This window comes from Acanthaster planci, linkage group LG01 (genome assembly GCF_054643075.1).
Source record: "Acanthaster planci isolate LZ-2023a linkage group LG01, COTS_SCS, whole genome shotgun sequence".
Lineage (NCBI taxonomy): Eukaryota > Metazoa > Echinodermata > Asteroidea > Valvatida > Acanthasteridae > Acanthaster > Acanthaster planci.
The window spans coordinates 1905334-1917775 of record NC_141777.1 but is presented as its reverse complement, the minus strand read 5'-3'; the positions used below and the strand labels follow the sequence as shown (position 1 = coordinate 1917775).

The window sequence follows — 12442 nt, the reverse complement described above, 5'->3', positions numbered from 1 at the left end:
ATTAAAGTTGGACATCAATTGCTGTATCAGTGGCGGCACCAAGAAAGCTCACTAGGCCCATATATGGGAATACTCCTGACTGATGTACATTCCTTACAAGAGCTAGTCCAAAAAATAGTTTGCTTCAGGAGAGGAATTCCACAGAGCTCAAATTAACAACAAAAGAGGGGTTCAAAGCTATACAACATTTTACAGGGTTGTTGGTTGAAATTTCCCATTTGTCAAATCTACAACTTTTCTATATCAAATAAAATTGTGGGTAGAATAGAACTGTCAGCAGATCTTTGATAAGTCTTCAAGGTTTGCATGGTGAAGTGGCATAATAGAAAGTAGGTTTGCGGCAGCACCATGGACGTATCTCTTGTGTGAGTATTTGTGGTTCTGAAAAGAACCAGTGGTACTCGACGTTTCGAGCAGTATGCTCTGCTTGTCATCAGGAGAATGCCGGATACTGACTGGGAGTGGAGCTTAAGTAGTCTGGTGGAGGATTCTGGAGACAGGGATTAGTCCGATAATGCGTGAAGGCGGGAACTCCCAGTGCTCGAAACGTCAAGTACCACTGGTTTTTTTCAGAACCGCAAATACTCACAAAAGAGATACGTCCATGGTGCTACCGCAAACCTACTTTCTATTATGTCAGCAGATCTAACAGCAAATGAGTACGCTCTTTTTTCAAATCACGATAAGCACACAAATAATTTACCCAGTTTGCCCACATTTTTCAGACATGCGTCAGTTAAGGTCAAAGGGCAAGACCTACCGGTTTCGGTTTTAAAAGTGCTGAGTAGGGGTGACTTATTCTGTGGGGCCCATAACCGCACCGTGCCATCCGCAGCGCAGGATACCAGTTGGTTCTTGGTGCCGTCAAACGCCAGGCCCCAGATGGTGTTGGTGTGTCCAACGTAGGTGTCTGCCAGCACACCTGAATCTGTAAACAAGTAATCAAACAAGAAACTTAACCCTAACCAAGAAGAAGCAGTACTTAACCTAACAAGTTCAACAACCACCACCTGTATCTTCATGGGATTAACAGTAAATACTGACATGTGACTGGACAGAAACTGTTAAACGGGTCAACAGTGTTGAAGCTTGAATCATTTGGTATGGATATCGGTAGGTCTCTGCAGTGTATGGCTAACTTGTAGAGTAGTTGAACCAAAGATGACAAAATCATCCACAGGTCCAGCCATATAGTTCCACAAGCTAGTCACTCCACAGACCAACTAGCTGTGTGTTCCCACTCAAACAAAATCCAACGCCATCACCCTAGGCCTTTGAACCTGAATCCAAGAAGGCTGAACGAGTTCATAATGTAGGGTACCTAATCAGCCAAAACTTGACATCTGCAGCCGGAGTATGAGGGACTTGTGGGTAGTTAGGGTCAAAATTTGTGGCAGTTTGGTTTAATTTTTTGTCTTTAAAATCAAAATTCAAACTTTTGGCTCATGTACTCTGTGTCTCTGTGTATTCATGACAGTGTCAAGGGATATTCCCAAGGGCCCTCTTTAATGTTGGGAAGTACTGAGTTGGGGTTTATTCAGAATGACAGCCACGCATTACTTGCTGCATGCAATAGTTATCACAGTGCCTTTTTGGCACTGCAGGGGCCCATAGGATATGTCCAGTGAGATCGTAAATCATGGCCGCCAGATTCAGCTATAGTTAAACCCAACTTCCTCGAGCAGCTTGGCTAAGAATCTTCCTGAATCCTCCTCTATCCTCAGTCATGCGGCAGATCAATGGCACATTCTTCCTACTCGAACCCAACGCAAAGCAAGTGGCTTGGCTCTGCATCCATACACCTGCTAAATCCCTATCCGGCCTCGGGCAGATTTGGAAGAATCTCGGAGAGTTAGATCTTTGACTACCTTTGAAAAAAGAAAAACAAGTAAAGAGCCAACGGCGGTTGAGACAGAGATCACGTCGACTTACCGTATGAGTCATACGGATCAATGTTAGACCCAGGGATATTCCAACAGCGGATGGCTGCGTCTGTACCACCACTGAAGCACTGCTCCCCATTGCTACTTATAACAAGGCTAAGAACGGGACCCCTGGAGGAAAAGGGAGAGGGTTCACAACATTACACAAGCCAGAAGTTTACGTCAACTTCAAATAACTTTTAAATTCAGATGGCAAATGATACTGGTTTAATTCAATTCATTCTATTTGCTTTTATGAATTTTCCGTTCAACACTGACAGATTGCATAGAGTAGCATTTAAAACATCTTACTTCCAGAACACATTGGAAATAGTCAACTGAGTTAACTGTGCAAACTCCGCTGTACAGTACACAGTGGAGTAAAACAGCCTTATTGCAGCGTTGTTCCCCCAAATGTCAACATCTGTGTTTTGGGTACCAGTCAGAACCAATGAAATCCATACACTGCTGTGGCTAGGGGTCAAGTCTGAATGCAAGCAGATGACCCAATCACCCATGAGGGAGATAATCACGGTAACAAGGGAGTAATTCAAATATGTAAATCTTATTCATGTTTAAACCTATCCTGCTGGATGCACTTCGATTACATGAAATTTGGTTGGATTATGTATGGTTAGCGTCAAAATATGCCAAAGTCAAACAAATGAAGTCCTTTTTGATTTTTAGGAGTCTAAAAAGTGTGTAATACTTTTGTTTTACACTGTTGTTTTTCACAAGCATAATGGGTGTTATATTTACATCAATCAGGGCCCATACGCACGAATTGCAAAATCCTAATTCAGCGTGCTCACCGTCCAATTGGCTACTGACTGTTGATTCAGATATGAGCATGGTAGATCTTACTATACTGATGGTCTAACGATTACCATCAGTGCGGGATTTGAATGATGTCATAGGAAATTGACCACTTCCAGATTGAAAGGTGAGATACATTAGACTTAGTACTCACGAGTGTCCCCGGAAGGTGTATATCGGTTCAACGTCTAACGACGCGGCCCTGCCAAAGAAAGAATTCAGTAAAGTTAGCTTATCACTGGAAAGACTATCGGACTAAATGTTAACAGAGATCTCAGCCAAAGATGTTTCAGCTGATTATTCTGTTTAAAGAATGCAACGGTGTGCTTACAAGTTAATATTTCTGAGCAGAACCGGTTTCAGACTGTATCAATGTAAGGTGCTCATTTCTTTACATGAATCTTACAATAATTCTAATTAGGAAAGAGAATTTCATCACATGATTTCTAACTTTCAAAAACCAGACAGTTGCTCAACGTTTTCATGTCATTCACTGATGATTACTAAACATGTCCATGAATATGTACATTGACCTCACATTTTTTGTTGGTTCTTACTAACACACATAAGTTACACAACTCAGTTAAACTCCCATCAAAACTTTCCAGAAACCAACGTATTACTTTTTTCTCCCAATTTATTTCCCCAAACAGGACACTCCTCCTTGGTTCCCTGTCAACCGGTATCCCTCCCAATCCTGCTCCTTATCTGCAGGATGTGTGGTTTTCTCTCCCCTTTGGCTGCCTGCCATGCAGGATTATGCTACTAATGAAAGCCTTCCTCCACCTCCCAAGGTGTCGGGAAGTCTGCGGGCTGCCCCAGTCAATTAGCATGACGTAAGGTAGATAGGCCACAACAACGGGCCCCCAGAGAACCCCAACGTTCAATCAGCTGGCAAATGACAGCAGAGAGTTCACAGCCTTCCAGAAAGGTTTCGGGACAGTCAGTTCAGAGCTTCGGTGGATTAGTCGATAATCTGCATTAGCCAGAGTAACCGAGATGACTTGGCAATTACACAGACTAAGACTAACGGCTTCGCTCCAGACTTCATGGGCTTTAAAATTCAACTACGGTTAATTAGGCACTGCCAAGGCCTTCCATAGCCAAAGGCAAACTGCTTAAATTCAGAAAATCCTGCCTTTTTGTGAGACAGTGTTTCATGGAAGTGCCTGACTCTGATTGTGAAACCGCAGAGCTTTTGAAGAGAGGGTGAAGTGACTGACTCAAGTCATACAAGTTGTAGTTCAATTCTAGGGCTCACATACAGAGACACAAAGTAAAGGAAAGTGAAATGCCAAGCAATATTTTACATTTGCACACGTAGTGGAAACTCTTTCAGTATGCAAATCATTGTAAGAATTACTTTCCAGGCAAGAGAAGAATCACAAGCACGACAAAGGTACACCCACTCTCGTTCCGACAGTTTCTCAGCCAATCACTAATGTCGCAGAGGAGGAGACCAGGGATTGGCCAGAACAGGCAGTCTCAGCACAAAATGTCACTGGAAAAATCCCTCAGCTGTGTGTACCCACCTTCTGGCTTAGTTTGTCTATTCTCCAAGTAAACAGTACCACAGCAAACCATAGTGCCCTCATGTTTTTTACTGCAGTAAATTTTGCCATAGCCCCTCTGCATAAATGGTCCCTAAGTTGGCACGCCTTTTACTGCATTACATTGAAGAGAATAAGCGATAATGTCAGATCCTGTTTGCCTATTCAGGTGGGGGATGTGCAGGTCAAAGATTGTGGACTTACTAGCAATCACTAGCTTATTTGAATCTCTTGAAATGGCTCAAGCAGCTTTGTTATGAAACAGCTCAGGAAAACGCTTCAAACCACTTTCCAAACTTTTGAGTGTCACGTCGAGGCCAACGCATCCAGCAAGCCAAATCTTACTTCTTAGCGGGAACCGTCTTCTGGAGATTCCACAGTTTGAGGGTGTGGTCCTCGGAGCCAGTGATGAGGACCGTTTCCACCGGATGAAACGCTAGTGTCCTGACTCCATCAAAGTGACTCCGCAGTGTGTACTTGGGGTTCCAGGTTTTCCTAAAGGTTTCTTTATTGGCAGTTATCTGCAGGGAAGAGATTGCAAAAAGTATACATTCATGATTACCCTAGGGAGGTTTCTGTTGAGATTTTGTCTCTGCTCTCTTGGATTAATTATTATTGGTATTTATTTTATTCACTTTAACATACAGGCGGGTCAGAGACCCATATTAAAATTCAATACCACATTAGAATATGTGACCTGTCACCACAAAATGAGCTGGAAGTCGGAATTTTCAAAAATTGAGATATTGGTATGTTTGAGTTCAGTAGAAAAAGAGCTTTCCAACTCCACGAGGGCCTTGCTCAGCACGGCCACTGTACTCACGTCATAGCTTAGAGGGTCTGCCTCGTTGGAGATGGTGAGACCGGCTAGCTCCCCTAGGCCCAGGGCAGCCTCTATAGATTCCTCATCGCCAATTCCCATCATGGGGCGTCGACCACCCATCCCCATGCCTCCGGGCATGTCCTCTGCCACTACATAGAAGGAGAGAGCGATAGAGAGATTGGTACATGTTTTACTTGGCACTGTGGACAGGCAAATGCTGAAATTTAACTGTCTGAGCAGAGCGCCAATATCTTGCAACTTTGGATTCCTGAGGTCAGCTGGCACAGTGCTTTCTACGTCACAAACAGATCGAGAGGGGACGGATCCAGTGACATTCCTCCTTTTGAATGGGAAGACATCTTTCCTTTCCCCTTTCTTGTTCTTTTATGAAGTGGTTATTTAGGAACTTCAACGACAGAAATAATCACAAACAACTATCCCACTTGAATGTTTGGATACAACCCCATTTAAACCCTCTCATTCATTAATGGCAGGTGCCAAGGTGCATGACCTAAGATGTGGGTCACAAAGTCTAAATATCTTTGCACAACTTTGAAGTATGCCCCTGACAGTATAGTCGCCATGTCCCTTACTTCGCCACTTACATGCACTATGAAAACCAATCAGACTTGACGACAGGTGGCCAAATTAGGGACCTGGTGACTTTACCATCATGGACGTTAATCCAAAGAGACGTCTTAGCTGCGATCACACACACATTCGTACCTTGAGGTGTGCATGCAACACCTGATTGGTCAAAAGATCACGTAACCTGTGTATGACCTGCCTAAGTGCAGTACAGCCATTTCGGTCACAAAATCAGTCTGCAGGCACTATATTCCCAGTGTTAACTTGATGTCTCTCAGACCACGAGTAGAACCAGCTTTGTTCGATCTTTTTGGATTGTCCAAGAGGTAAAAAAAGCTTTTCAGAGAAGTCCTCAGTAAGAAGCCTTCTGGGTAAAACATGCCTCTCTCTCAAAGTTGATTTAAACAATCTAAACTTTCGATAGTCTGACAACCCAAAATTTGTAGAAATGAAGTCATCAATATGCAAGTCCTGTCAATAAAGACCTATACAGCACCTCTGGCTGTTGCCTCAGAAAGACAAGTTATTAAGAAAACCTTTCAGAAAAGGAGACTACATGCCTCTCAAAACCACCAGCTTAACGCCAACTCTGTACAATGGAGGTACAGCCAGACAGAGAGAGTGAAATGATTAGGGATGAAATTGGAGGAAATGTGCGGCTCTGTGAAAGGAAATACTTCACAGCGTTACGGCTGACTCAGCATCTTGCTAATAGTTTGACAAGTCCGATTTTTTCCCCATTAAAACAAAGTTCCACAGTAAAGCCGCACTCATTTATCCCTGGGGACAGAACACGGGACTCTTAATGTTTTAGACTAAGTGACTCTTCACTTATTAGCTTTTTTCTTTTTATAGCACCTGACAACATGTACACAAGGGAACGCAATCCGACACACTACTGGCACACATCAATCAAACGCATGGTATCTAAAATGAAGCTGTGTTATCATCACTCTATTTTCAGTTTTCTCCAAATCACTGACACATGCATCTCCATTGTTTAGACAGCTAAAAATTTCATTTGTCCATATTATCTATCTGAAACAGCGGATGATATGAAGGTTATTACATGAATCATTAACTCTCAAAACTTTGGGCATCACTTTGAGAAACCTACATCCCCAAGTATCTCAATTCTCTCCACATGAAATGACCACTGAATTGCATTATTATATAGGAAATTAGTGAATTATGGATATACTGAGGGCAAATAGGAGTGTACTACGATGAGAAAAGTGTGGCCACGAGACAAGCAACAAAAACAAGGACGGAAAAACAGTCAGAGAATATTCCTTAACCCTAATCATTCTGAAAGCAAGAAGATTATGCATGAGTTTGACGGTCCCTAGGGGGGTTTAAGGTTAGCGTACGGGACGAATCTGATGTCAACACAGCATCACAGCGTGCATGCCGTTTTTTAAAGAAATACCCAGCATCACGTTTTAACTCAAGCCTGCCCGCCGCGCAGGCAATCTCAAGAATATTACCTCCATCATCAGGCATGTCGATATCCGTCCCACGAGGGCGCCCCGGCATGGCATTGTGCGAGGGAGGGGGCGTTTCTTCCTCCCCTTCCAAGTTGGCCAACATGGCCTGTAGTGCATTCTTCTTGGGACCTATGAGAAGGGGTCGAGTGGGGGAGAGAGATTTCAATACACCTGATACTTCTGTTCCGCGTGGCAATTAGAGAGCGATGATGGACTTGAACGTGCACAAACAGGTAACAGGAAGAAGGTAGATGGGTAATTCTGGCATGAAGACTATGCAAAAAACTAAACTAAGCTGTTTAACTTGAAAAAGGCATTTTTGGTACATGTAGCTACGCAGCAACGTGGATAGTCCATGTAAGTACCTCATGAGCCTGTTTGCTAGCTTTAAAACCGTATAGTCAGATGTTTATGTCCGTGTTTCTGTTCACCTTTGTCTTTTTGGCGCCCCTCCCTCCCAGAAATATCCTGGTAAATATTCACATGGAAGTGCTTATTACTCATGGAAACGTGCCCCACCTTACCAAGAACAAAAGTCAAGGTCTGAAAGTCTCTGGAGAATCTTTTTTTCTCCTAGTTGCGAAATCGATCTTGCCTTTGCTGAGCACAAATTGCTGCCCCTTATATGTTCCAAACCACTCTGTGAAGAAGGGGGCAGATTGTGGTTTTGGTCAGTGAAGCAGAAACTCCAATTTACTTATTTCCTTCTAACCCAAACTGTTTTCACTTTTGGCACTTACATTTATGTGGGCTGTGTTAGCTGGCAAAACACTACCAATTCTACTTTTTCAACAGAAACAATATACTTTTTAATGTATAGCACTCCATGAAAGTAGAATTCTTGAATAGCTGCCGTGTATATCAAAATATTTCAAAAATCATTTCAAGGTGACAAGTTTACTTTCATGTAGTAGGAAAAACAATGATTGAGAACATTTCAGGATAATTAGGCACTTCTACACTTGTTGCAGATTAACAAGACAAAGGACCCCAAAATATTTTTTAAGGCTTGCACAATGTTGTAACAACACAATGTCAAGAATTAAACTTTGGTTGTCATATTACAAAAAATCTGTATTTCAAAAACACCAAGCATACTCAATACTTGCCCAAGAATTTGAATGGAGATACATATCATTTGAATCATCAAATCATCTTTTTGGCATAAATGCATTGATATCTCCTTAAAGTAGGCTCCAAGTAGCTTTTCATGATAGTGATCACCCAACAGACAGAAGAAAGGCTCTAGGTCAGCAGACATACCCACGGAAATAGAGAGGAAAGGAACAGAGGGATTGTGGGAAAAGGTTGCAGGTCAGGAAAAATGTTGAAATTTCAAATTTTTGAAAACCAAACACCAAAGAATAACTAAACAAAAGAAATGCATGTCATTCTGTTCAAACCCAGCTTGCTTGCCTCATGGATAGGTGTACAGTTGAACCTTGTTAATATGAGCACTTTTTATGCAAGATTCTGGTTAAAAGAAGGAAATTTCCAGGTCCTAATCCTTTGTTTTCATTGTTAGGATTCCTGATAATACAAGGTTCCTGTTATAACAAGGTAATTCGCGAAGTCCAAAGGACTTCTTAGTAACGAGGTTTGACTGCATCAGGCATGCAACTCTCATTTTCAAAAAAAGAAGAAAACCTATGTGTCGGACACGGCAAGTGCGCAATGCGATGCCAATACAGCGTGGGGTCCAGGGCCCGCCTTAGGACCCCAGAAAATTGTGACTTCTAGACGCTCTCTGCGCATTTTGGGTAGTCTCGACCACTTGAATTGAGTTTCAGATGTGTACATTTTTTATTTCAAAAATATGCACTTGTCGAGATTTCTTGTTTTACATTTTGTATTTGAAGTATACAACATACGTATCTTGATATCTGGAATTTTTCTGATTGATGCTTCTTGTTGATTTTACATGACTTAGTCTGGCTTTCTTGGCGACCTTGGCAGCAACCTCAAACGCTCTACTTTTTGTTGCTATGGGTTTTGGATGTTAGAGTGGATGCTTGGCAGAGGCTTTTTGTTCAGTGAGATGCTTGACTGATTCTTCTTGGGCCTTCCCTATGTTAACCGTAAGAATCTTGTTGACTGGCTCATGAAGAAAGTCTTTCTTCAAGAAGAGTGCTAGAGATGGCTTGTGACCATGTCCTTCCTTTTCGAAGTCATTTTTTCCATGTTGTCAAATAATCTCAGACATTTTTCTGACACGTACATGTACATGGCACAGAGCAGCAGCACATGCAGTCTGTATCCTGACTTTGCAACGTGTAAGTCGACAGGGAAAGGATACGGAGCCAGGCTATCCACCAGAACAGAACAGAGGGCGCTTTGATAATCAAGAATGGAGCAAAGTCAGGTGTCTTGCTCATTTAACAGTTTCTTCTCATACACTAGCACAGAACCAGCTGACAATGTTTATCCCTTTTTTCTGTGTGGAAGCACAAGTTTCTGCTGAGCGGCAGAGCTGCCTCAGCGTGTCTGCCGCGCCACAATCCGAGGCGCAAGAAAGTGGCGAAAGTGCGGACAAAGCCTGACGTGGAATGTTTTGTGGTTCAATTTTTAAACACGCGGAAATCCGCAGATCCACGGAAGAGTTGCATGCCTGCTGTATATGTAATGAACCTCAGCTTACTCGAGGCATTTGACATAACCTGACAATGAACCAACCAATATTAAAATTAAGAGGAAAGATCTCAAAATTGTGAATAATTTAAGGATGGCAGATGGCAAAGTGAATGACAGTAAATGAACTGACAGCACAATTACACGAACATGTAAGATTACTGACTGATGCCTTGCAAAAGGAAAAATGTTAAAAATTCACGCAAGGTCAGAATGTTGCTGAGCTTGGGTCCAAAAAATCAAAAGCCAGATTTCAATGCCTTTTAACTTCTGCATGCAATATGAAATGTTTTGGCAACAGTTTTACTTTACAATACTTGAAAGCAGTATCACAATTTCATACTAGAAACCTGAACAAATGGTAGCAAATCTTTCGAAGCTTATTTTCTCTGACAACACTTTTTTAACTTCAGAAGAAAACAGTGACACTAGATAGGTATACAATGATAAAAAACTCTGGTAGGTCCAGAATATACCGTATTATACGCATGCACAAAAAAAAATCCATTTTGCCCAAAAGATTTAGTGCAGCACTGGCAACAGTGGCTTCCATTAAAAGCCACAAATCTTTCACTGTACGACGAGCTGAAAGCTGCAGTGATGATAAAGGCTACAGTACTTCAGTTGAAATCTGATTTCCAATATTTTGACCTGTACATGCACATACATAAACCATGCACTGGTTCAGTTTTCCCAGACACACATGACAGAAGCAGATTACATGGCACAAGATACATGTACACATATCAGTAGATTACATGCTACTGTAGGCCCTTTCATACACTCTGCCCCACAAGCGGACTAATCAACTTGGCAGTTTTTTTTTCCAAACTAAATGGTGCAGGCAATGATTGAAGCACAGAATGGTATGAAAACTGAATGTGTCCAATGAATGACATCTGCATCCGGCACAAATTCATGTTCAGTTTCAGTGCAAGTTACACTTCCAACAACAGCATCAAAACTGACCAATATACAGTCAAGCGCAAAAAAAAGAAAAAAAAAAACAGAGATGAATGAAAGGGAAACTAAATTACAATCATCCCAACAATCGACGGAGTGAATGAAGGAAACTTTGACTAAATAGCAACCAGCTGAAACTACTGCTTGAATATGTATGAAATGATGCAAATGGGGTCTATGTACTGCTTGAGGTAACAAGGACAATGTGCCTGACTTACGTTGAACAAATTTCTTGTCCTTGCGCGATTTTTTGTACTCCTCTTTAAGCTTACTGATGGTGTTAGCATCCACCCCCCACTCTTCACCCGTTGGAGAGAGGTCAGACTTTTTGTCTGTGGATGGCAAGCACAAATAGAGTTAGCACCTTGATCTGATTCCTCCAATACTGTCTGACAGGTCCCAACAAAACTCCCTCCAATACTGTCTGACAGGTCCCAACAAAACTCCCTCCAATACTGTCTGACAGGTCCCAACAAAACTCCCTCCAATACTGTCTGACAGGTCCCAACAAAACTCCCTCCAATACTGTCTGACAGGTCCCAACAAAACTCCCTCCAATACTGTCTGACAGGTCCCTACAAAACTCCCTCCAATACTGTCCGACAGGTCCCTACAAAACTCCCTCCAATACTGTCTGACAGGTCCCTACAAAACTCCCTCCAATACTGTCTGACAGGTCCCTACAAAACTCCCTCCAATACTGTCTGACAGGTCCCTACAAAACTCCCTCCAATACTGTCTGACAGGTCCCAACAAAACTCCCTCCAATACTGTCTGACAGGTCCCTACAAAACTCCCTCCAATACTGTCTGACAGGTCCCTACAAAACTCCCTCCAATACTGTCTGACAGGTCCCAACAAAACTCCCTCCAATACTGTCTGACAGGTCCCAACAAAACTCCCTCCAATACTGTCTGACAGGTCCCTACAAAACTCCCTCCAATACTGTCTGACAGGTCCCTACAAAACTCCCTCCAATACTGTCTGACAGGTCCCTACAAAACTCCCTCCAATACTGTCTGACAGGTCCCTACAAAACTCCCTCCAATACTGTCTGACAGGTCCCTACAAAACTCCCTCCAATACTGTCTGACAGGTCCCAACAAAACTCCCTCCAATACTGTCTGACAGGTCCCTACAAAACTCCCTCCAATACTGTCTGACAGGTCCCTACAAAACTCCCTCCAATACTGTCTGACAGGTCCCAACAAAACTCCCTCCAATACTGTCTGACAGGTCCCAACAAAACTCCCTCCAATACTGTCTGACAGGTCCCAACAAAACTCCCTCCAATACTGTCTGACAGGTCCCAACAAAACTCCCTCCAATACTGTCTGACAGGTCCCAACAAAACTCCCTCCAATACTGTCTGACAGGTCCCTACAAAACTCCCTCCAATACTGTCTGACAGGTCCCAACAAAACTCCCTCCAATACTGTCTGACAGGTCCCTACAAAACTCCCTCCAATACTGTCTGACAGGTCCCTACAAAACTCCCTCCAATACTGTCTGACAGGTCCCAACAAAACTCCATCCAATACTGTCTGACAGGTCCTTACAAAACTCCATCCAATACTGTCTGACAGGTCCCAACAAAACTCCCTCCAATACTGTCTGACAGGTCCCTACAAAACTCCCTCCAATACTGTCTGACAGGTCCCTACA

At 42.7% G+C, this 12442-nt stretch overlaps 1 protein-coding gene across 2 annotated transcripts in view; it reads right to left on the bottom strand.

Moving 5' to 3' along the window:
* The window catches only part of LOC110990384 (striatin-3-like), a 52076-nt gene that overhangs the window by 10582 nt on the left and 29052 nt on the right, over positions 1-12442 (bottom strand). The window contains exons 8-14 of one of the 2 annotated variants that reach the window (XM_087144898.1): positions 10996-11109; positions 7187-7315; positions 5112-5260; positions 4634-4809; positions 2893-2940; positions 1933-2054; positions 761-928 (exon numbers count right to left, since the gene is read on the bottom strand). In XM_087144898.1, the coding sequence (XP_087001024.1) occupies positions 761-928; positions 1933-2054; positions 2893-2940; positions 4634-4809; positions 5112-5260; positions 7187-7315; positions 10996-11109 (906 nt within the window). The remainder of the gene's footprint in view (positions 1-760; positions 929-1932; positions 2055-2892; positions 2941-4633; positions 4810-5111; positions 5261-7186; positions 7316-10995; positions 11110-12442) is intronic. The other variant, XM_087144926.1, reaches the window with a different exon arrangement.